The sequence below is a fragment of the Lampetra planeri genome, chromosome 35 (assembly GCF_965212315.1).
Source record: "Lampetra planeri chromosome 35, kcLamPlan1.2.h2, whole genome shotgun sequence".
NCBI classification, from domain to species: Eukaryota; Metazoa; Chordata; class Hyperoartia; order Petromyzontiformes; family Petromyzontidae; genus Lampetra; species Lampetra planeri.
The window spans coordinates 4,014,377-4,037,536 of NC_136141.1; the positions used below are offsets into that span (position 1 = coordinate 4,014,377).

Below are 23,160 nucleotides of genomic sequence, written 5' to 3' on the forward strand. Positions count from 1 at the left end.
TTTGAGAAATGTGACGTCACGTCAAAATGCGAAACTTTAAATAAATATCGACAACACGTTCTCCTTAATTAAATAAACGTTTTAATAAATGTTTTCTACAACATCAGAGTGCAGCGCCACATTAAATACGCACTACAATGACAATAGCTTAAAGCGATTTGAAGCATGTTTTATTTTGGGGGGGGGGGGCAGAGCTTTGCGACGTCATATTTGAGGAGGAGGGGGGGGTCCGTCTTCTTGTGACGCCGTGTGACGAGGGGGGGGGGGTCAAAAATCGTCCAAAATCGCGTGACGTCATTTATGGACGGCCCCACAGCCACCAGCAGCAGGAGGGCGTGGTTCACTCGCTCCATCCCCGACCCACGCTTGCGGGCAACGGGAGCTCTCCTCCACCTTTTAGATTGCAAGACAAGCAATCATCATCAGGTATAAAAGAAATAGCAACAAAAATCTAACCAGAAAACTATAGATAAAAGAAATAGCAACTACTTTGTTGCTATTTCTTTTATACCTGATGACGATTGCTTGTGTTGCAATCGAAACGTCGTCGTATGCAATTATTTAATTCATTATTTTCTCTTTATACGTGACTTTACCGAAAGAACCGAAGAGCAATTCCTGCAGTCACGAAAGCTCCAAATTAAGATTTCATCTCCCCTCCGCCGTCGATGCCACGTCGCCCTCTGCCGACGGACCGATCATCACGAGACTCGGCACGGCCCGCGCGACGCTTCTGCGTTCGTGGTGCAACACAACCCCGGCCGTGTGACATCACAGGAAGCGTGCATTTGGGGGGGGGGGGGTGATAGACCCGAGAGAGGGGTCACCTCTGGTCCCGCGCCGCCGCCACCATCCTCATCATCATCGTCGTCGTCGTCGTTAACTGCGGCCGCCGATTAAGGAGCTCTGCTATGGGGGAGGGAGCAGCCGTGCCCGCAGGGAGGTTGCCCATCGCTCCTTCCTCCTCCTCCTCGTCGGCTTCGCTTCACCCCCTGGTGGCAAAGTTCGCGCTGTCAGCGTGTGCCGCGGCCGTGGCCGAGATAGGTGCGTGGTGGCGGTGTTGTTCACGGCTGGGTGCTCTGCTTGCATGGCTGTCATTGCACGCGCTTCGAATCGATTATCCGCGGTCCTGGCTGTGTGGCCGAGATAGGCGCTCTGCTGGGTTGACAGCTTTGGTGCATGGCTACGATTGCATGGGCTAATTGCTTCATCAGGGCGCCACTGTGGCGAGATGTTAACTACCTCGCCCGGTATACAGGAGGTCGTGGTGTTCGATCCCAGAACCAGACAACCTGGGTGTTTGGAATATGCATGTCGCTCCCGCCGTGGTCGCGTGGATTTTTCTCCGGGTCCTTCGGTGTTTCCCCCTCCACGTTTAGAAACGAGCGTTTGGCTGCTATAAATGTCCACACGATGATAAGCCACTTCGTTGAGCTATCATTTTCGATAGCCAGGTCGCTTCTGAAAAAGAGCTAGATATGGCTCAGCGGGGCCTTACCTGGTAAAACAGAGAAAAATATTGAGTTTTTTAGTGATGCTGTTGTTGTACGGAGTGGTTTCGACATATGTGCTGCATTGCATGGCCAATGTTCTTTTGCATCCGTTTTTTTGTGTTAATCCGTGTTGGGAAATGTTGTACTGCAGAGCAGCTGTGGCTGAGATGGATGGACGTGATTTGGCTCCTGACGCTGCTTGCGTGGCTTATAGTTGCACACGTGTCAATGTCCTCGTCCCCAACTTCATAAATAACCCCGTAAACACGCAACAGTGGGCCAGCTTTCGTTGACGTTCGGGCGACGTCCACCAACCGACGTCGGCTCAACGTTGCATGTTTACTGGGAAGAGAGTGTCGAGCGGGTTAATAATTTCACGGCTATAGGCGTAAGTGTGTATGTCGGTGGCGTGATTATCTAGAAATGCGCGCTGTACTCTGGACCCGGCCACTCGAGTTCAATCCCAGACCACGGCCAACGCCAGTGGTGGGTGAAATCTGACCCGGGGCAGTCATTTCCCCCCCGCCCCCACTCCACCCAAAACAACAAAAAACTCCACGCCACACCAACAACCCGCAATAAGCAGCGTGGCTAAGTGTGGTCAAACAATCCCCACGAATATTATTGTTATTCTTAGGTTTTGTCGGTAAAGTCACGTAGGTAAAAAATCAAAATTAAAATTAATAAAAGTGAAATAAAATAAAAAAAATAAAAATCACGACGCTTCGATTGCAACACAAGCAATCATCATCAGGTATAAATGAAATAGCAACAAAAAATTCTAACCAGAAAAGTTTCAAATCTAGAATTATTATTGTTGTTTTATTCTCTCCCCAAGCATTTGTTGCAGTGTAGTTGCTGTGTTTTGAAATGTTATCGCAGAGTATTTTGCTATTCTGTGTACCTACGGTGAGCATGAATATGACGGTCCATAAATGTTGCCTCGAGGCAGTGGACTCCACATTAGCCTTGCCAATGTTGCATTATAATCAAAGCAACTTTAGGACAGTCTTAATCGCACAACATGCAACCATAAGTCAGAGGACCCAAGTTCGAATCCAGTCGATGTCTCCGTGGAAGAGTGAATGTATCCACGCAGTCCTCCTGACCATGGCTGTAGTGGTCACTAGTTGACCAGGCGGAGCGGTGGGCCGTGTAGGTCCTCCGCAGTCTGTCTGAACTAAACTAAAAACTAAACTTGTTTTTTATTGTACCAGCTACTGCATAGCTATTTTTCAGAAGCGAACTGGCTATCACAAATGAGAGCTCAACAAAGTGGCTTATCATCGTGTGGAAATGTGTGGCGTTGATTCTAAATGTGAAGGGAAAAACCGGAGGACCCGGAAAAAAAAATCAACACGACCACGGGAGGAGGGACACGCAAAACTCCAAATATACAGCAGCAGCAAGCGTCAGAGTCGGCATCGAACCCACGACCTCCTGTATACCAGGCGAGGTCGTTAACATCTCCTAGCCACCGCGGCACCCCTAACGGATCTCATCATCAGCTGGGTCCGACTTGCTAAACATTCTGTTGAATCGTGTTGGAGAACCAATAGGCCAACGGCCAAAACGCGTTTGTGAACACGCGGAGATGGAGCTCTGCTTGCGTTTGTCGCCTACGACGATCCACCGCAACGTATACGTCTCAGCGAGGGAGTCAACATCTCGCCACCGTCTCCCACTCTCCCTCTGCCCAACTCTCTCTCTGCGTCTCTCTCTACCCCCCGGTCCGACAGTGACGTTCCCCCTCGACCTAACCAAGACGAGGCTGCAGATCCAGGGAGAGGCGCGGTCCGGTCCGGGTGGCGTGGAGTACCGGGGCATGGTGGGCACGGCGGTGGGCATCGCCAGAGAGGAGGGCGCCCTCAAGCTGTGGCAGGGAGCGACGCCGGCGGTGTGCCGACACATCGGTAGCGAGGGGCCCACGGGAACACCAGCCCACACAGACTACCGCTGCCTGTAGCACTAACACAGTGGTACTAACACGTGGGACTAACACAGCGGCACTAACGCGGCGGCACTAACGCGGCGGCACTAACACAGTGGCACTAACACAGACCACCGCTGCCTGTAGCGCTAACACAGTGGCGCTAACACAGTGACACTAACACGGTGGCACTAACACGTGGCACTAACACGGTGGCACTAACACAGTGGCGCTAACACGGTGGCACTAACACGTGGCACTATCACGGTGACACTAACACGGTGGCACTAACACGTGGCACTAACACGGTGGCACTAACACAGTGGCACTAACACGGTGGCACTAACACGTGGCACTAACACGTGCCACTAACACGGTGGCACTAACACGTGGCACTAACACAGTGGCACTAACACGGTGGCACTAACACGGTGACACTAACACAGTGGCACTAACACCTGGCACTAACACTGTGGCACTAACACGGTGACACTAACACGGTGGCACTAACACGGTGGCACTAACACGGTGGCACTAACACTGTGGCACTAACACGGTGACACTAACACGGTGGCACTAACACGGTGACACTAACACGGTGACACTAACACGGTAGCACACGCAGCCGCAACATCTCCCCCCCCCCCCCTCCTACTGCGAACCCCTGGCAGGTGTCTCCTGAACACAGAGCCTTGAGACTCGGTGAGGCCTCCCTGGGTAAAACAATAATATTATAATCATACTCATACCGTTCTCCTCTCCCCCCTGTTACCCCTGTTACCACTGTTACCCCAGTGTACACGGGGGGCCGCATGGTGGCCTACGAACAGCTACGGGAACGCGTTCTGCTGCGCAGCGCGGACGGCACCTTCCCAGTCTGGTTTGTCCCGACGCTCCTCGTGCACCCGCACGCACGCACGGTGTCGACCGCGAACGCCTCGCATTCACCGCGCACGCCCGATACCGCGACGAAGGGCTTGCAAAATCTCGCCGTGGTCGCGAAACCGCCGATGGCGAAAAGTTCCCTCCGGTGGTTCTTCTTCCCGCAGTGGCAGCAACGGCGGCGTCCCCTCCCCTCGTGCGGCGAGCGCTCGCGGCGCAGAACGAACGTTCGCCAGGGTGCGGCGACGGTTCGGCCGTTTCGTGAAGATTGCGCTCCAGGCCCCTTGCGAAGCTCGCGTGCCCATTGGCACCGCAGATGTCCGGCTCGCTCGCCTTCGCCCGAGATGGCCCCAAACGTTCAATAGACCGCGCTCATTCGGGGCTCGCTCGTGCCGTTATCTGCTGCTCCTCGCTCGTCGGGGGTCGGCGAATCGTTGCCCAAGCTAAGCGATGACTCTGTGAACCAATCCACACACACAGACGCGTTCTACACGTTCACCGCCGTGCTACGTAGGTGAGTAATAAACACGCTGCCTGAGCACAATTAACTACTTCTAGCGTTTTATGCAGGCCACCCCTCCGCCCCACCACCGCAGGTAATCGAGAGTCAACCGCATTACGCACCATCGCACTATCGACCATCCTCACAACTAAAATGCACCAATTGGACACAATCGTGGCGCGGTGAGAATCGTTCTTCAACTTTACCGGTGAGCTGAGCCGAAACGATCGTAACCCGGCGGCGCCGTTTAACGCTTGTGCGCCACTCGGCAAATTTAATTTCTTTGGGCTGTGTTGGATGGTTGAGGGTTTTCAACAACGCAAGTCTCGCCAGATCATCACGTTATGTTCCGATCCCCAAAACATATATGTACGTAGCAGTTACGATTCATGATATTGCAAGCGAAAGCTTACGTATGGATGTACGTTGAATTTCTTTCGCACCGTACGTTACCAACCGTGCTAATGCCACCATTCACTAAATCAATGCATGAACGTGGGATTAAACTTTCAGTGGTTTACCACCTATATGACATGCGGGACATCTCTCGTCTGCTGCTTGTGCTTCTTAATATTATTATAAATAATGACACTGATTATTGTTTTTTTACCCTTTCATCTGGCAACAAAACTGACACCTTTTTTACAAGGAGTCATGTTTGCGTTCACCACAATACCTGCGGTCGGAATGCAAATAAAAAAAACACAACTCTGATAATGTATGCATTGTCCTTGAAATTGATTGGTCTACACCCGAGACAGCTTTTCTTAGAACCTAGTCTCACATGGTGTTGGACCAGATGACGCCAAAAGGCGTGTTTTTTGTTTGCATTCCGACCGCAGGTATTGTGGTCAATGCAAACATGACTCCTTGTAAAAAAGTTGTCAGTTTTGCCAGATAAAAGGGTAAAAACCCAGTTATCATATTTTGCTACTGGCAAAGGAGGTTCCAATTGTGTAATTAATGACACTGTTACAGCCCGTTGTCGCATCACTACGTGGCCTTTACCCCAAAAGCAAATCACGAAAATTGATGGACGTCCTCTGGTGCAGGAAGGCGGTGCTGGGGGGCATGATGGCGGGTGCCATCGGCCAGTTCTTTGCCAGTCCCACCGACCTGGTGAAGGTGCAGATGCAGATGGAGGGGAGACGGCGGCTGGAGGGCAAGGCACCCAGGTAACCCCAGCTGCTCGGACCGCTCGCTCGCTCAATCGCTCGCTCCCCCGTTAACCAACTTCAAGTCGTACGTGTGTGTGTATGTTGAACGTCTTTCACACCGTGCGTGGCCGACCGCTGAACCAATGCTATTGAAATGGTGTACTTCCAGAAGACCGTATGGCTGATGGGATGTGAGAGATAAAAAATACGTGGAGGGAGAGATGTGTGAAGGAGGCGTATAACCTGCTTATCTATGCCGTCCTGGGTAGAGGGAGGGTTATCGGCCTATAACGGGAACCGCGTGTCGGCAGGGTGCGCGGGGCCTGGCACGCGTTCGCCCAGATCCTGTCTCGGGGCGGCATGCGAGGCCTCTGGGCTGGGTGGGCGCCCAACGTGCAGCGGGCAGCGCTCGTCAACCTCGGAGGTAACAACACCTTTCCTCTTCTTGGTTCTTTCGGTAAAGTCACGTAGAAGGGAAGTAATAAAATAATAAAAATAAAACATAATAAATGTATTATATTATGTTTCATTTTTAATAAAACATAATAAATTTATTATATTATGTTTCATTTTTATTATTTTATTACTTCCCTTCTACGTGACTTTACCGAAAGAACCAAGAAGATTAATCCCTGCAGTCACGAAAGCTTTAAATCGAAATAAAACCTTTCCTCTCTCTCTCTCTTTTCTACGACCCTCCAGTAAGTCACGTGACCTCCGCGTATGCCCCTCCCCCCACTCTGAATCCATTCCCCCCCCCCCTCTCTCTCCACGCCGCTACTGCCGCCCATTGTGACGACAGACGCTGCTCCTCCTTCGTGCAGCTCACTTCTTCTGCTCGCCCCCCCCCTTCTCTCCCCCCCCCCCTCTATTCCCTCCTCCCCTCTCATCATCTGAAGCAGTAGCTCTTAAGCCTGGGGTGCACGCACACCCCCCTTCTGGGGGTGCGAGACATGGTCAGATCTTAGTAGTAGATTTTTACCCTTTAAACTGGTACAAAACTGACACCTTTGTACAAAGCATCGTGTTTGCAATAACCACAACACAAGTAGTCAAAATGCAAACAAAAAGAAACAACTCTGATAATGATAATAATATGCACTGACCTTGAAGTTGATTGGTCCACACCCGAGACAGCTTTTCTTAGAGCCTAGTCTCCATTGGTGTCATCTGTTCCTGTTGTTTTCGGCGTTCGCACGCGGCGACGCTCCGACGCGTCGTCGCCTGCTGCTTCGCCCCTCACCTGCTCGCGTGCTGTCGCGACTTCTCCACAGATCTCACGACCTACGACACGGTCAAACACCTGCTGCTGCGACGCACGACGCTGCAGGACAACTGGGTTTGCCACGGACTGTCAAGGTGCAAGCGAGACTCACGAGCGCTGGGCTCCAGAAATTTTCGTTTTGTGCGCAGCTTCGCGTTGGCGAGATGTTAACCACCTCGCCCGGTATACAGCAGGTTCATGAGTTCGATTCCGACGCTGACGCCTGAATATTTATTTGCGTGTTCTCCCCATGGTCGCGTGTGGATTTTTGTCCGGGTCCTCCGGTTTTTCCCTCGTGTGTTTAAATAATTTGGCTGCTATAAATTTCAACGTGATAATAAGCCACTTCGTTGAGCTATCATGAGTGGCCAGGTCGCTTCTGAAAACGAGCTACATAGCTCAGTGGGCCTTACCTAGTAAAATATATATTTCACTCATCCCGTTGATCCGTGGGCTATGACCCAATCACCACAAAATTGCGCCCAGATCTCAGAAGCTAAGCAGGCTTTGATCCTGAACAGCAGCTTGGACTGGCGACAGCCATGCCTAATGATTGTAGGTGGCGGTGGGAGCAATGTGGTGGGCAACAGAGGGCAGTGCAGCATAAACCATTGACGCGCTGTACTGCTATGCTGCATGCATTCACCATGCTGCACTGGGCAACGCGGTGTGCACGTGTACGTCTGCTGTGTGTGCGTTTGTGTGCGTATGTATATGGGGAGCGGTAGTGTAGCGGTTAGCGCGCTGCGCTATGAACCTGGCGACCCGGGTTCGATTCCCGCTCACGGCCAACACCAGTGACGATTATCTGAACCGGTCCTGGGCCTCCCCTAGGTCGACTCAGCCTTAAATGAGTACCTGGTGCGGTGTGTAAACATCGCCACTGGGGAGTCAAAGGCGGTCGGGCGTGGTGCTGGCCACCCACCCCGACGTTCGTGTACCGTTCCGGCCTTCATAGGTGCTCGCTAACAGCACTTGCCCATACAGTCTGTTAAGGCTATACGGGGGATATTTGTATGTATGTGTGCACACGTCTGTGCTTGTGCGGGGAGCGGTGTGGCAGCGGTTAGCGCACTGCGCTCTGAAACCAGCGCGCCCACCTTCGATTCCCGCTCACGGCCAACTTCAGTGACTCAAGTCCCCCCTGAGGTGGACTCAAGCCTTAAAAATGAGTATCTGGTGCGGTGTGTAAGCATCAGCACTCGGGAGAGAAATTCCCACCAAGCATGGTGATGACCACTCACCCCCTCGCGTGCCGTGCCGGTCTTCATAGGCGCTCGCCTAGAGCACTTGCCCCTCGCAGTCTGTGTCAGACTACACGTGGTATCGTTGTCTTTTGGTTTACGTCTGTGTCAGAGGTCGCAATCGGGTACCCGCTACCCGTACCCGGCCGGGTACGGGTACCCATTTGCGACCCTGGTGCGGCCGGGTACGGGTAAGGAATCAAAACCCGTTTGCGACCTCTTGTCTGTGTGTATGGATGCAGTGTATTCTCAGGGTTAGTAGCAGCTACGATGAGTACACCCGCGGATGTCGTCAAAACCCGAATCATGAACCAGCCCACGGACCGGAATGGAAGGTGACTCCGCGAACGTGTGCGGCCCGTTTTCGTCAATCCGCTTACCGGAGGAGGGCCTCCCCACGCCGTGGGGGTGTCATTTGGCCATACTTCACCACGCTGGTCAGCGCGGGTTGGTGAATCCGGGGGAGCGTACGTGTGGGAACATTTGAGTAGCGTCGTGAGCAATGCGATGTTGTCGCTGCAACACCGCAGCACTCTCTAACAGACCTACGGTCAATCCATCCCCAACGCTATGCAGGCTCAACCACTGCTGAGCGTTCGAGATCAAACCGCATTCTGGATGATGGGGTTATGGGCAGTCCCTACACACCCTGCCGTGGTATCGTTGAATGACAAAGACCCTCCCCAAGGCCTTTAACAGGCCGTCAGGGCAAGTGCTGTTGGCGAGTAGCACCAGCGAATGGCCACTTGCCTCTGTGTGTGTGCAGGGGAGTCCTCTACCGCACCTCCCTCGACTGCCTCACGCAGACGGTGAGGGCTGAAGGCTTCGTAGCCCTCTACAAGGGCTTCCTGCCCACGTGGGCACGCATGGTAATCATCGCATTCCCCGCACCTGTGGCTCGGGGAGCCCGCTTGTGATGCCCTCAGCACACTAGAAAGCGCCTTAGAGCGAGCGCATCTCAGCTCAGGGGGCGCGGCAATCGGTCACGTGGGGCCCCGATATTTGATTTGTCTTGCACGGTGGCACCTAGGCTATTATATATCGTGGCTCCTCCTGCCTAATCACATCATTACGTAAATTTTTGTTCGTTTACATTCTTTATGAAAACATATCTCATGGTGGTAGTCAAGTAGGCCCCAAACTCGTAGCTTTGGCCACCAGGCAGGGGCCAAGGCACCCCCTGCTCCCACGCTCGTTACGCGACTGGCGTGAGTTTATTAGTAGCGACGGGGGGCGGTCATTGCCAGGTGTAAATTCCAATTTTAATAATTTACGGTGTGGTTCGAATTTCGCGGGTATGGACCACGATGCCGGCACACACATGGCCCACCCTTACGAACGACGCCGGGGGATCTTTAACGTCCAGTCCATTGAGAATCAGTGGACGGTTAATACGCACACCGCGATAATACCCAGGGCAGCCTACCGGATTCGAACCGCAGACCACTGCAACGCACCACCACTGGACCAGGGGTCGACAACCTGCGGCTCTGGAGCCGCGTGCGGCTCTTGAAGGACAGCTACTTGGTGAGGTTGTTTATTAAGGACAACCACCGTCTCATATTCACCACACAGTGCTTCGCGGCTCTTGAAATATTGAGTGGTGTTTTTACCGAATTGGACAAAAAAAATGTCTCTTGTTGTTATTTTGAGTTGCCAGCCCCATCGTGTGACACCTCTTTTTGAGTCATGCCAATGCCCGAACAGTCTTAAAGCTTTTCCTGGGGAAGACAAGCAAACTTAACTTCTTTACTCTGGTTGGAAGGCGCTTACTTGGAGCAAGTGCAAGAGCACTTTATTATGAGGTCGCACTCATCACACACCAGGTGCTTTACACAAATGAACCACAATACCTTTGCTGATATCGTCAAGGAGCATAAACCATCATCACGCGAATTCCCGGTCATCCTCGCAGCACCTTTTGGCTAACCATCGAACAAAGGCGGTCACCACATCGCGAGCTTTCACATGAGCATCTGTGGTAAGTTCAACATACACGTACGTTAATGCGTATTGCGTTCATTCAACTGCCGCGTGCGTGCAGGCCCCCTGGTCACTCACCTTCTGGATCACCTTCGAGCAGATCCGCAGGCTTACCGGCGTGAGCTCCTTCTGAGCTCGGCTCCGCTTCGACCCGCCTTCACTTTGCCTCGTCGCCGAGTCTCCGGACACCAGGCTCTCGTGGTCGGAGGATTTTGGCGACGGCCCCGCAAAAGGAATGGTGGCTGGTGAACGGCCCGGCTGTTCACTGCTGGGCCCCGCGCCCTCCCCGTGTACGACATGAGGTTCGTTGCCTAGTGGCAGCGTGAGACGCAATGCCACCTTGAGCAGGGGTGGGGAAACTTTCTCCCAGACCGAGGGCATCCGAATAGGAATTTCGAATACCTTTGGCAGGCAACCAAGCATTAAAAAAAAACGACGACTAAGATCCCCCATATAGCATTGAAAGACCATTGGGGCAAGTGTTGTTAGCGAGCACCTATGAAGGCCGACACAGTACACGAGGGGGTGGGTGGCCAACACCACGCCCTGGCCACCTTTTTTCTCCCCAGTGGCGATGTTTGCACACCACACCAGGTACTCATTTGAGGCTTTATCAACCTAGGCGAGGCCCGGTATAGGTTCAGAAAATCTACACTGATATTGGCTGTGAGCGGGAATCGAGCTCGGGTCTCTGGGTTCGTAGCACAGGACGCTAAACGCTACACTACCGCTCCCCACCAAACATTAACACACATGAACACAAACACTCCATTCACCGCATTAAGGCCCTTGTAGTGACAGAAGCAACTGAGCATGGCTCTAATATTATAAACGCAGACTCATTGCCAGGCTGCGACTATTCCCCTCAACTTCGTGATTAGCGCAGCTAAGATGCTTGTAACTTCCTCCAGGAGGAGGGCTGTGAAATATCGACATTTTGAGAAGTCAACCATTTTCAGCTTCCGTTTTACGTAAAAAATGTAACCCGAGCACGTGTTTGCTATAATTTACGTGAGCAGGGCCAGTGTTTGCTAAGTCCTCTTTGACAAAGGCCTACCCACTCCGGTCGTGAGGGTTGTTTGACCATACCTCACCACTCTGGGTCAGTGCCTGGCAGTAATTACCTCAGTGGTCTACAATGTTCGATTTAACGCTTAAAGCAGTCATGATTACTCGATTGCACCTATTGAAGACAATAAGTACAGCATTGCATAGCAATTTTACGCGTAAAAGATAGCAGCAATATTCATAATTGCACATTGCAGTTAATCGCACGATGCATATTGTATTGAATGTAGCGCGCGTGTAATCAAGTGATATATTTATTTTTGTAATTGTGATCTTTCAAAGCCTCCGCCATCTTGGTTCCACTGCTTGACGAGCACTGACCAGCCAAAATGGTGGATTGTGGCTAGGGTTGCCAACTGTCCGGGTTTTCCCAGGAACTTCCTCTTGTTGAGGAGGTAGCTGCTGTTCTGGGATGTTCTTTAAGCCATCCCAGGACATTTTTAAGTCCAGGTTTTTTGTCATTTGCCCAATAATAATAATGAACCACCACTTAAGACAATGCATTTACGGTGTTGAGAAGTACTCTTCATATGTCCAAAGGTAGCAACTCTCGTTTTGATGATCCGAGTAGTTAACACTATTTGAGAACTCAGGTGTGCAAATATAGTATTTAATATCTAGATGAATAATTGCTTTAATGTGATTTTGATATTTTTCTTTATATATTGATATTTAAAAGCAGTGACAATTTGGCCAATTTTCCATTGCCACATCCGCGCTGTGCCAGGACAGGAGCCAGAATTGTACGGGTATTTTTTTCCACTGGCTATTTGCCGTGTCGAGCCAGAAGCAAACTGTGATACCCGGGCCTCACAAGAATACATCTGAATCTGTCTCGGGCCAAGCAGGGCCAGAGGCGGGGAAAATGACGCATTCAATCGCGTGTGACGTCAGTCGACTGTGAGGCCAGAGAATCACTACAGCCGTCTCAATTCCGTAAGGGTGTGCGTGACAACATCGTCACAGCCCAGCTACCGTGCTACTTGTTTATATGGCGGTGATTCCTTCTTCAAATACTGTATAGCAATAACTTAATCGCCGTTTTTTAAAATATAGAAAGCTGCCTGAGCATGTGCCTTAATTTTCTTGTTGCCATCAAGACAAATTATTTTGCGGGATGAAATATACCTCGAGTAATTATCACCAGCGTTATAATTGCATTTGATTTGCTTGTGATCAATAAAAAAAAGTCTTGAAAAACCGTTCACATGTTTGCATTTGACCAATTGCAGAGCAGGGCAGGGGGGTGGGCGTGGCCTCCTTGTGGTTTTGGCGGGAAAACGACATCGGCTTCACCCTCTTTCCGCTGACTGTCCAATCAGACGCCCCCATGTGTCCCCGTCACGACAGCAACGTCACTGGCAGCAAGATGGGTTCCCGCACAGCCACGTGGAGTACGAAGCATCACTCAAGAATATCATCGCATCGTTTTAAGTAGTTTTTAGGATACCACGGTGGCGAAATGTTAACTACCTCGCCTGGTATACAGAAGGGGGTTCGATCCCAACCCTGACGCCTGCTGTATATTTGGAGTTGGCATGTTCTTTCTACGGGTTTTTTTTCTCCACATTAGAAACATGCGTTTAAGAGTATTTGGATGCTATGTCTACGTGATAAGCCACTTCATTGAGCGATCATTTGTGGCTAGGTCGCTTCTAAAAAAAGAGCTATGGGGCCGTCCATAAATGACGTCACGTACCTAGGGGGGTTCAGACATTTGTGACGATATAGACAACACGTTCTACTTAATTAAATAGACTTTTTAATGTTTTCACTACAATGACAATAGTTTAAAGCGATTTGAAGCATGTTTAATTTTGGGGGGGGGCAGAGCTTTGTGACGTCATATTTGAGGGGGAGGTCTGACTTTTTGTGACGCCGTGTGACTAGGGGGGGGGGGTAAAAAAATCGTCCAAAATCGCGTGACGTCATGTATGGACGGCCCCTCTATAGCTAAGTGGGCCTTACCTGCTAAAATAAAAAGTTAAGTTTTTACTTGAGGAATTATTGAATGGTTCCATGCTCAACCGACAACACGTGCGTTTTAATCGTTATCGATGGTGGCGTAATGGGTGGGAAGACTCTGGGATTCTCCTGCAACGGGAAGTGTGGTGTGGTGTAACGCCCATTACTCGCGTATGTACAATCACATTACAACCCAGCGTTACGAACAAGCAGACCAACCAGCAATGGGTAGAGGGTTTCAAATACATTTTAATTTAGATTAAAATTATATTTTTACACTCACGAGCCAACAATCTATTTAGGGTTGATGTATAACTAAAATACAACCCGATAACAATCTGGCCCATTGTCCTATTGTGTGCAAGGTTCTACTTAATTGTTGAAAGGAACACATTACCCACGCAAGATCTGTTGGACTATCTCCAAGAGTTGAGTTAAAGTTAAACGTCCTGGATTTTTAAGGGCAATTTTGGATCTCGTTCCGATCACCAATACGGAATAAATGAACGCGTCTTCATCGTCACGTCACCCGATGCCACAGGGGCATATTGACGTGATCATCGTTTGTGACGGCGCAAAGAAAGTGAACAACTTAAACGCAACGTCACGGCGCCGCCTACGCGCGCCTCGACTTTGTTCCCTCTGCGAGTGACGTCGGCGGCACCACTCGGGACTTCTGCGGTGGAAACACAACTCAGTGGCCTCTTCATTCGTACCGAGCTGGATTGGCACGGCCCCGGCACGACTCGGTTGTGCAGTGGGAAAGACCTCGGTGAAGAGCTTATGTCGTTTTTTAGCGGTTGTCTTCCCCTCTTCCTGATGACGAACGCTTGTGTTGCGATCGAAGTTTTTTGTTATTTTCTTTGAACCTATCTACGTGACTTTACCGAAAGACCCAAAGAATAAGCTTACATTATTTTTCATTTGTATTTTATTTCATTCCACCGTAGTCAGCCCATTTAGCAAGCTGGCTCATCTGCGGCTTTACAGGTCCACACGTACGTTAGTGCCACCACGAGCCCACGTCGCCAGCCGCGTGGGACCTCCAAAACCCACTTCCAACCAGGGGCATCGCAAATCTCGCAACAGGAGGCGGCAGCGGTGGTGGCTGGTGCGCGGCGCCACTACGCAGGCGTCATGGGGGCAGGGCGACCCGGTGGGTGGTACACAACCACGTGGCAAGCGCAGTGGTGGTGCTGGTGGCACGATTTGGCCGGATGCCTCCGTCAGCAACCACTAAGAAGTTCTGCCTCTTTACGGTGCCGTCGGCCGTGACCGATCGGTAGCGGCTCCCGTGCGGAGGCTCTCGAGATGAGGCTGCACAAACAACAAATGGATTCAGTAAAACTTCTCAAGAGTGGGACACAAAGCAAGCCAGCATTCAGAGCAAGCCCAAACATTACCCGAAAAAAAAAAAAATGACATTTTAAATAAACCCCAAAACTCCCGCCGGGTATTAATTAAGAGACAGTGTGTGCGTGTGTGCACCGGCAATTTGAAAGCTGGTGTTGCAGATGCAATGCCAACGGCACATTCCCGGAGTCCGCTGGCTCGCCTTTGAAATCTCGCGAGGACTGGCTTTGGGAAAACTCTGCACGAATGTAAATTCCACCTCGGTTGGCGCTAATCCTCCTTCCAGTGGACTTAGCATTTTGCACATTGCCACCACGGCCATCGCTGCCGCTCCACCAAGAGAGCCGCGATCTTAACAACCGTCCTTTAACTTTCCTCCGCATCGTAACATAAGATGACCTCACCTCCTCCGACCCTCGGCGTCACTTTGTCCGCTCTTCACCGGGACCCCCTTCGCTGTCGTTCCCTCGTCCCCCGTGGCTCCCACCGCTCGGCACGAGGTCGCTGGGCGTGCTCTCCAGACGGAATATGATGGGCGTGCGGCCCAACACAGGATTGGAGAGCTGCAGGCCCGAGAGCCAGTGCCCTAGTGTGGCCTGGTCACCACACCCCACCATGCACATGGCAAACACGGGGCCCTCCTCCACTGCGGGAGACACACGGGGCAGATGCTTACTCGCCCGCTCGCTCACCCGCTCGCTCACCCGCTCGCTCACCCGCTCGCTCACCCGCTCGCTCACCCGCTCGCTCACCCGCTCGCTCACCCGCTCGCTCACCCGCTCGCTCACCCCGCTCGCTCACCCGCTCACTCACTGCGACCGCCCGACAAGGAAAAAATTAACCCGTAAAAACAAAGTTTTTCACTATAAATCCTTTATATGCGTGGCAGCTAGAGTCCTCTCGTCCTCTGGCTTGAGAAGGCTGCCACCTATGGGTCAGATGATTGCCTGCCACCATTAAACAATTGGTAATTAAATATAAAAAAAAAATCCTAAAAAGTCTCAAGTTATGGAAATTTTTTCACGAAAATAAATTGCCACGCACAACGAGTCTGTGTGCAAAATGTCAGCTCGATTGGATCACGGGAAGTGGGTTAAAAAACGACCGAAAGATTTGCACGGTCGTAAGCGCGCAAGCAAGCAAGCAAGTGAACTTAATATAAAGGATTTAAAAATACGGCGAGATGAACCACATGGGGGTGGTGTAGATAATGGGGGAGGCGGTGGTCAGGTGTTTGAGTGGAGAGGGCTCAGGCTGACGGTAGTGTGTGGCAACAGTAACCGGCAGGCAACCACTCACCCTCCTGAACATCGAAGGAAAAGTCATCGGAGAGGTCGAGAGTCAGGTCAAGGTCAAGCTGCAGAGGGTAGTAGAGGCTCCGCTCGGGGTCGATGGGGGGGTTCTGGGGACACATTGCAGTCGCTGGTGAACGGGCTGAGACCTTTGACTCGCTACACTCAAGAACCTGGTTTGATCACGGGCAGTGACCGAGACACGGATTTTAAAACCATGCACCTGAGTGATTCCTGCTCAGTGTCTCTGCCCTCCGAACCACCCGGTCACCTCTCAATAATCGATTCTTGTTGGTACGACCCGATGCACGTATCGCTCGCCTAAGGATCGATTTTTTTAACCCACGGACATAAGGAACCGCGACGTGTCCCCGCAGCAGCCTCCGAACAAGATCGTCGTTTTTATTTAGAACCGTGCAGCCGCCCCAACCGCGTCCGTGATCGGTTGTGGGTGAGCGACGCTAACGAGCGACACAGCGAGGCGGTGTCTCATTAGAAGGGGGGGGGGGGAGGGGCGCAAGATGCGAGACCGCTAGCACCTTCTCGTGGGGTGCGAGGGGGTCACCGCGGAGCACGTAGTAGGAGACGTTGGCGTCACGCAGCCACAGGCGCGACGGCCCCTCCACGTACACGGGCCGCTCGGGGCGGTGCCGTGACAGCAACTCCTGCTGAGCGGGGGTCTGGATGCCTGCACGCACGTGCCCGTACATATGAACACACAATGTACACGCGTGTAAGCAAGGACGTACATTCTAACCTTACTCCCTCCCTTTGATACTGCTAATCCTGCATAATGCATGGGCATGACTTAAAACCCCTCGCCAAACCTCCTACGCATTTCACATGTAGTACTAATCGCATATCTGCATTTACCATAAATATGCGAAATTCCTCTTGATATGCAAATTATTTTGTCAAGACGCTCTTCACCCCTCCATCCCAGCTTAAATAGTCGCTCCAAGCCTGGGGCGTGCCATTCAGACTCTGCCTTCTCGACAGACCTGTTCTCCACCTGAAGACGGCTGCTTGCGTTGTGGCCGAAACGTCGTGAGAATTATTTTATTATGTTTTATTTTTATTATTTTATAATTTTCCTGCTACGTGACTTTACCGAAAGAACCAAGAAGATGAAGAAGGACGTACATTTCAAGGTTGCCACGTTGTGGTAGGGTTGTCATTTTTTCCCCCGTACAACCTGATGAGATGCTCGCAGTTGATACATAAGTAACATTTTCAGGCCATTTCGAAGTGCTAGGCTTCATGTGGACGTGGGAATAATTAAACAAAGTCATGGGCCATGTCTGGCCCGTGTGCCGTAGGGTTCCCCAGCCCTGACCTACAGGATACATCAGCGCCTTACCGACGATGTAGGGCTTGGTCACGTCACGGCCGTCTTCCGTGACATCATTGTACGAACTCTGCGGGGCAGACGGTTGCAAAGGAAATTAACAGAAGCCGTATTTAAACGAGACAGAAAACACCAAGCATGTGCACGTACGTTGGATCGCTTTCCACCGTGTGAGGAACTATTTAATTGGCGATACGAAAGCCGATGTGTTCGGAGCCGTCAGGGTAAAATGTGATTGCATATTAGCAAATGGTTAATTTTGCGCCAAGTTATTTTTGTCTGCAAATTTTGGGCAAACCCTTTGATCGATTTAGACAGTTTTCAGTTAGGTACAACGTAACATAGCATCGCAGTGTACTGTTAACATTTTGTTCATATTGTATGGCCTCCAGCAAGTGAGCAAGCAAATGATTGAGCGGTGAGTGTATGCGCAATATAACCGAGCATATGCGCAAGAGAGGGAGTGACTATATACGCAGCGGTGTATCAAGTACGCGGGGTAGATTGGTGGGGGAAAAAGTGGCAGTTATGTCTCCCACCACCAATCTATATTTCAACTACTTTCCCCCTCCAAGATGTTGTGCTGAGCGTTTCTCTGCAAACGAAATGTGTTAAATGAATCCAGCGAATCTGAAAATTTACTTTCAAGTTCAAGTTCATTTATTAGGTATAGCCCTGTGAGCCATTCTGCTCTTGAATCGGGTGCAACCGCAACAAACAAAAAACATGAACAAGAAAACATCTTAAAGTGAATATGTGACTGAGTGCAAACAGAAAATTCAAGAAAAGACAGCAAAATGTTGCAGAAAAAACACCGTACACCAACGCTGTGTGCAAAAATCCCAGTGGGATGCAAGTCAAACAACAACAACCACAAGACAACTTAGATTAAGGCCATCAGTCTTACTCCGTACTACAACAAACAAACATGGCCAAACCAGTAAACTTTTCGAAATCACCAAAATAAAGCAATGAAACAGTGATCATATGAACTGACGGAATTTTCACAATAAACGACAAACAACATGGACTACCAAAACCCTGCAGCCATAGCTGGCTACTTGCGAGCAGTCACATGAGCATGTAAACAAGCGAGCATGCAAACGAGCGAGCGAGTGTGAAAGTCGATCGGGTGAGCATGCAAAGAAGCGTGCGAGCAATCACATGAGCAAGCCAACGAGGAATCGAGCAAACACGCTATCAAGCAGAGCTTTCAAAAGAGTGAGCGGGTGGGTGAGCGGGCGGCATCCTTGCCTGGTAGACGGTGACCTTGGCGTCGAGGTCGTCGGCCATGCGCGTGAGCGCGAGCGAGGCGAGGGTGACCGGGTCGCTGGGCAGCGTCACGGGCACAGGGTACGGGTTCATGTGCTTCATGCGTGGGAACCAGTAGAGGATGCGGCGGTACTTGCGGTACGGGTGGCTTAGCTGCCCGTAGATCTGGATGAGCAGCGACCGCGTCTCCTTGTCAGGCATCAGGCCTGGGGGGGAGGAGGGGGTCAGGGGAATCCATTGGGGGATGTGGTTGGTGCAAAGTTTGAAGGCATGGAATTATCCATCGGTTAAAATATTTTGAATTAAGATTTATTTATTTTTTCCTTCTGATATTTTCCCCAATTATTCTCCAACTGTGCAATCGTTATCTCGTTACGAGATGAAGTATCCACTCAGCTCTCTCGCAGTGTTGTACAACCCTTCGCGTGTGGAAGCAGATATCACAGAGCTGACAGTCGAACAAACGTTTTTAATTCTCAGGGTTGGGAATTAAACGAGTATGTAGGCGAGCGTCTGGTTAAGCGGGCAAGTCAGCAAGTGGGCAGGCTGATGGATGATGAGGCTAAGGAGCAAGCAGGAAAACCGACGAATCGACGATTAGGCAAGCAGGCGAGCAAATTTGTGTGTGGGAAAAATCTATTGATTGGCGATCAGATGAATGGACAAGCAAGCGAGCGGACAGATAAGCGACCGCGCTCGCAACGCCGCCGCCGACTCTCACCATAGTTCTCCATCTGCTCGAGCACGGCGATGCCGCACTGCTGCTGGCGCGGGTAGTGGTTGAACGTGCGCTGGATCACGTTGCGCGGCACGAACACCCCCTTGGGGATGATGTCGAGCAGGCGGTTGTAGACGGCGATGTCGCGGTGCACGCCGTAGTCGCGCATGCACCGCAGCGCCGCGTACACGAAGTCCACGTGGCCGCGGCGGCGCGGGTCGTCCCGGCAGAACGACTCGATGACGCTCGTGAACGCCGCCTTGGTGCGGCCGCTATGCCCCGCCGCGGCCGCTGCGGCCGCCTCAGCAAAACGGTGCTCGTAGATGGCGAGAGAGGTAGCGGAGGTATCGGTGTCAGCGCGGCCCTGTGGAGAGAAGAGGCAGCGACACAAGGGGGGAAAAAGTGATGGATGTAGGATGTGGGGCTTTGGCACAGGAGTGATGCAGCCTAACAGCAAGGCCGAAGTTAGGTATCTTTGCCTTTGGGGACACGAACACTCAGCCACTCACACAATTCTGTTATCATCCGTCAGTCTACCCCCTCAACTCACCCGCTCAGCCATTCGTAGGATTGTTCGCGAGTCCACCTACCTCTGTCGACTCTTTGCTCCAAGAATATTGCTTCTGCTGCTGCTTCATCGCAAGCTCCTGATGCTCCTGCTGTTGCTGCTGATTTTGAGTCTGCTTCTGCTGCTGCTCTTCCTCCTGCTGACTCTTCTCCTCCTCCTGCTGCTGCTGCTGCTGCTTCTCATGTTGCTGTTGCTGCAGCCGTTGGTGAGCTTCGTCGCTTGTGACTCTGCTGCCGGCGCTCGAGCTGTCTGTGTCAGGCTGCGTCCTGGAGAGCCGGTGCCTCTGCAGCGCTGCGCGGCCGATGAACACGCTCCTGCAGGCGACGACCACGATGGTGGCAGCCTAACGGACACGGGCACGATCAACAGAGAGTCCCACGGTGTCAATTATTTGTCGAGTTGCTGACTTGGCTAACTACTGTAAAGTATTGAAGAGATAGTTGATTCATAGCAGGCCCCAGTTCATTATATGGACCCCTGTGGTAAAAAATGTAGAAGAGCAAGGACTCCACCACCCCTCACTTCCCCCGAGGTAAGAATGCTTTAGGGTTATGGTTAGTGTAGGGGTTTGGCTGTCTATCCAAGGGTTCTTGCAACCCTCTCCAAATTGGCTTTTGTCAATATTACAACGCAAAATAGATTAGCTCCCAGTGTACTTACAAGTATGTGAAGAGAATAATGACCCATATTGGCAGGGGGTGTTAATCTGACACAGCAGAAAAAGGGTTTAATAAATTATAGCCTTCTGACGCCAGGGTCAGAATTCGACAGGGGTCAAAAATACTTTCTCACACTGTGACTCACGTACATGAGGCCCCGTGCGGTGACGTGAAGGGACCCCCACGGGCCCTGTCACGGCTGAAGCGGTGCGGGTCCAGACCCCAGCGAGCAGGGACGACAGCCCCCGTGTGTAACTCATCATCGTCAATGGCGACGTGGTGAACCCCTATTCGGCCTCATCAACGCGAGCAGCTCAGTCCTGAGGGGGCATACAGACACGTCCCTCCGTGTCACCACGCTGCATCGTGCAGGGATGAACAACAGATACCACCTGCCACTGATGTTAGTCGTGGCCGAGAATCGAACTCAGGTGGTCAGAATAATGACATGGTGCAGAAGTCACTGCACCACTACTCCACACCCCATGTACAATATGTGACCGTACTTCACTCATGTTGGTCAGTGTGGGTTTGTGAAGGCGGGAACAGAGGATTTTACAGCACTATATATTTTGCCGCACTGCCTCCTTGTGCCCACCACACGGCAGAGTATGTACAGATTGACATAGATACCACTTAAAGACATACGAAACATTTATTAGAAATATTAGGACCAGAGCTAGGGCAGCTCGGGATTCCTGCTTGTCTATGGTTTCCACACACAACAAAACTTCCCTTTGCAAATTATAAATGATCGTACTTATGAAACTAGAGAAAAAACATGTAACTTCCAGGTCCCCATGTCTCCCACCAATATCAATAGACTAACACACATATTTTAACACTCTCTTCTGTAAGATACGGAGCAATTGATTTGACAAAGTTCAGTCCCGTGTTGAGAAGAAATGCGCTAGGAAGAAATCAGTGGGGTATCTATAAATGTTTCACTGTAAATAGCGGCCCATTCATTTGTGCAATACAAGTGTTTGGATATATCACACTGGGATAAAGCCGTCATTTGTGCATTTGCGATCATCTGACATCACGGAGGTGCAGCGAGGTGGTGGTGTCTGTAGGTGGTGGTACAATAAGTAAAACACATTATTTGGTGATATTGCGTTGGCCAGTGTACGAAAACAATTTACAAAAACCGCAATTCATTCGTCAAAAACACTGTGGCGTTCACTGAAAAATATAACAGGGAACGTTTCGGGTAATGTGCTGTGGCACAGTAAGTAGGTTGTTTCTGATTGGCTCAAGTGTGTACGGTGAAGTTTGAGTCGACCCCATCTCACGCGGATGGTTTGACTCCAGACACAATGCGGATTTCTCGCACAATCCCGCGGCTCCGTCGAGACGGAGGCGGTCAAGCCACTAGATGTCAGTACAGAAAGTACCGCAGGACATTACTGTACAGGAACACCGCCCGATTAAGAATTATATCACAGGCGACGTTTTGGGCAATGGCCCTTCTTCAGAGCACGTAAACAGGTGTGCAAATAATTGCATACGTTCCTTTTAAGGCTGTGTTATTGACGTATGCGTTGAATTGTGGTGTTGTTTGTTGATTGTGCACCACCGGCAAAGCGGCATCGCCAATGTAATTTATTTTAAGGGAGGGCAAGTAGGTAGTGGACCGGTAGTGGGGTCTACCACCCCAGACGCCTTCGCCAACCCTCAGCACCAGCGAGGTGAAGTATGGTCAAACAACGTCCGCCACGGACTGGCGCGGCGTCAATCATCATACACCCGGCAGTTTTATTTGACAAAAAGGCCTTCCGCCACCAACAACGATCAATCCACTGCTGGATGGAGGTCTCTCTCCCAAGCCGTCGCATTGTTATTATTACGATGAAGACGAGTATTATCATTGACTAGTATTACATTCAAGAAGCTGTGAGTCTCAAAAATTGACGCTGGCTTCTTGCGAGCGAGCCAAAGGTCAGGGAGGCCTCACGCAGGATGAGACTGCGAGTTCCCTCTCAAGCGGCCCCACCCTCCTTCATCGCCTCTCTCGCCTTTGCGCGATGAGGCGAGGAGCCAACGAGGTGTTTAGACTCGAAGATGAGGAATGATGATGAGGAGGAGGAGGGAACACGAGGACACTCACGCGGATTAGCAGGGCGGCATGGGGGTGGCCATGTTGTTGCCGCGCGGGGTTGTGGGTAGTAGGGTGGTCGCGATATGACGATATGCGACGATATGGCCCGATACGATATATCGTACGATACGATATATCGTACGATATCAGATTACCCAATGATAATTGATTCTTTCGGTAAAGTCACGTAGGTATAAAATAAATCACGACGTTTCGATTGCAACACAAGCAATCGTCATCAGGTGGGAAAACCACAACAAAAATTTATTTACGAAGTTAATAGTTTCAGTTCAAAGTAATGCTGTAATTCACGCCGTGTGTGTAAAAGTACAATTACGGCTTGCATCGCGATAATCGTTAT

The 23,160-nt window shown here is 51.0% G+C and overlaps 2 protein-coding genes across 4 annotated transcripts; one reads left to right on the plus strand and one right to left on the minus strand.

Moving 5' to 3' along the window:
* Positions 1-543: 543 nt before the first annotated feature.
* Positions 544-12,728, plus strand: SLC25A27 (solute carrier family 25 member 27). Of its 2 annotated transcripts, XM_078610971.1 has the most exons (9): positions 786-1,044; positions 3,233-3,406; positions 4,219-4,303; positions 5,860-5,982; positions 6,276-6,388; positions 7,239-7,323; positions 8,715-8,807; positions 9,239-9,341; positions 10,517-12,728. In XM_078610971.1, the coding sequence occupies exons 1-9, from the start codon at positions 912-914 to the stop codon at positions 10,586-10,588; spliced, it is 981 nt and encodes a 326-aa protein (XP_078467097.1). In that variant the 5' UTR covers positions 786-911; the 3' UTR covers positions 10,589-12,728. The 2 variants fall into 2 exon arrangements, with proteins under 2 accessions (XP_078467098.1, XP_078467097.1); XM_078610972.1 differs by lacking the exons at positions 9,239-9,341; positions 10,517-12,728 and having other exon boundaries at positions 544-1,044; positions 7,239-7,411; positions 8,715-8,802.
* Positions 12,729-13,717: 989 nt separating this feature from the next.
* LOC144730287 (evolutionarily conserved signaling intermediate in Toll pathway, mitochondrial-like) lies at positions 13,718-22,888 on the minus strand. 2 transcript variants are annotated; one of them, XM_078610973.1, is made up of 10 exons: positions 22,809-22,888; positions 20,848-21,018; positions 20,062-20,382; positions 19,475-19,835; positions 18,736-18,959; positions 17,494-17,551; positions 16,673-16,821; positions 16,141-16,243; positions 15,246-15,487; positions 13,718-14,805 (listed from the first exon to the last, which is right to left on the minus strand). In XM_078610973.1, exons 2-9 carry the CDS (start codon positions 20,959-20,961, stop codon positions 15,264-15,266), a joined length of 1,554 nt encoding a protein of 517 aa, XP_078467099.1. In that variant the 5' UTR covers positions 20,962-21,018; positions 22,809-22,888; the 3' UTR covers positions 13,718-14,805; positions 15,246-15,263. The 2 variants fall into 2 exon arrangements, with proteins under 2 accessions (XP_078467099.1, XP_078467100.1); XM_078610974.1 differs by lacking the exon at positions 22,809-22,888 and having other exon boundaries at positions 20,844-21,018.
* Between the last annotated feature and the right edge of the window lie 272 nt (positions 22,889-23,160).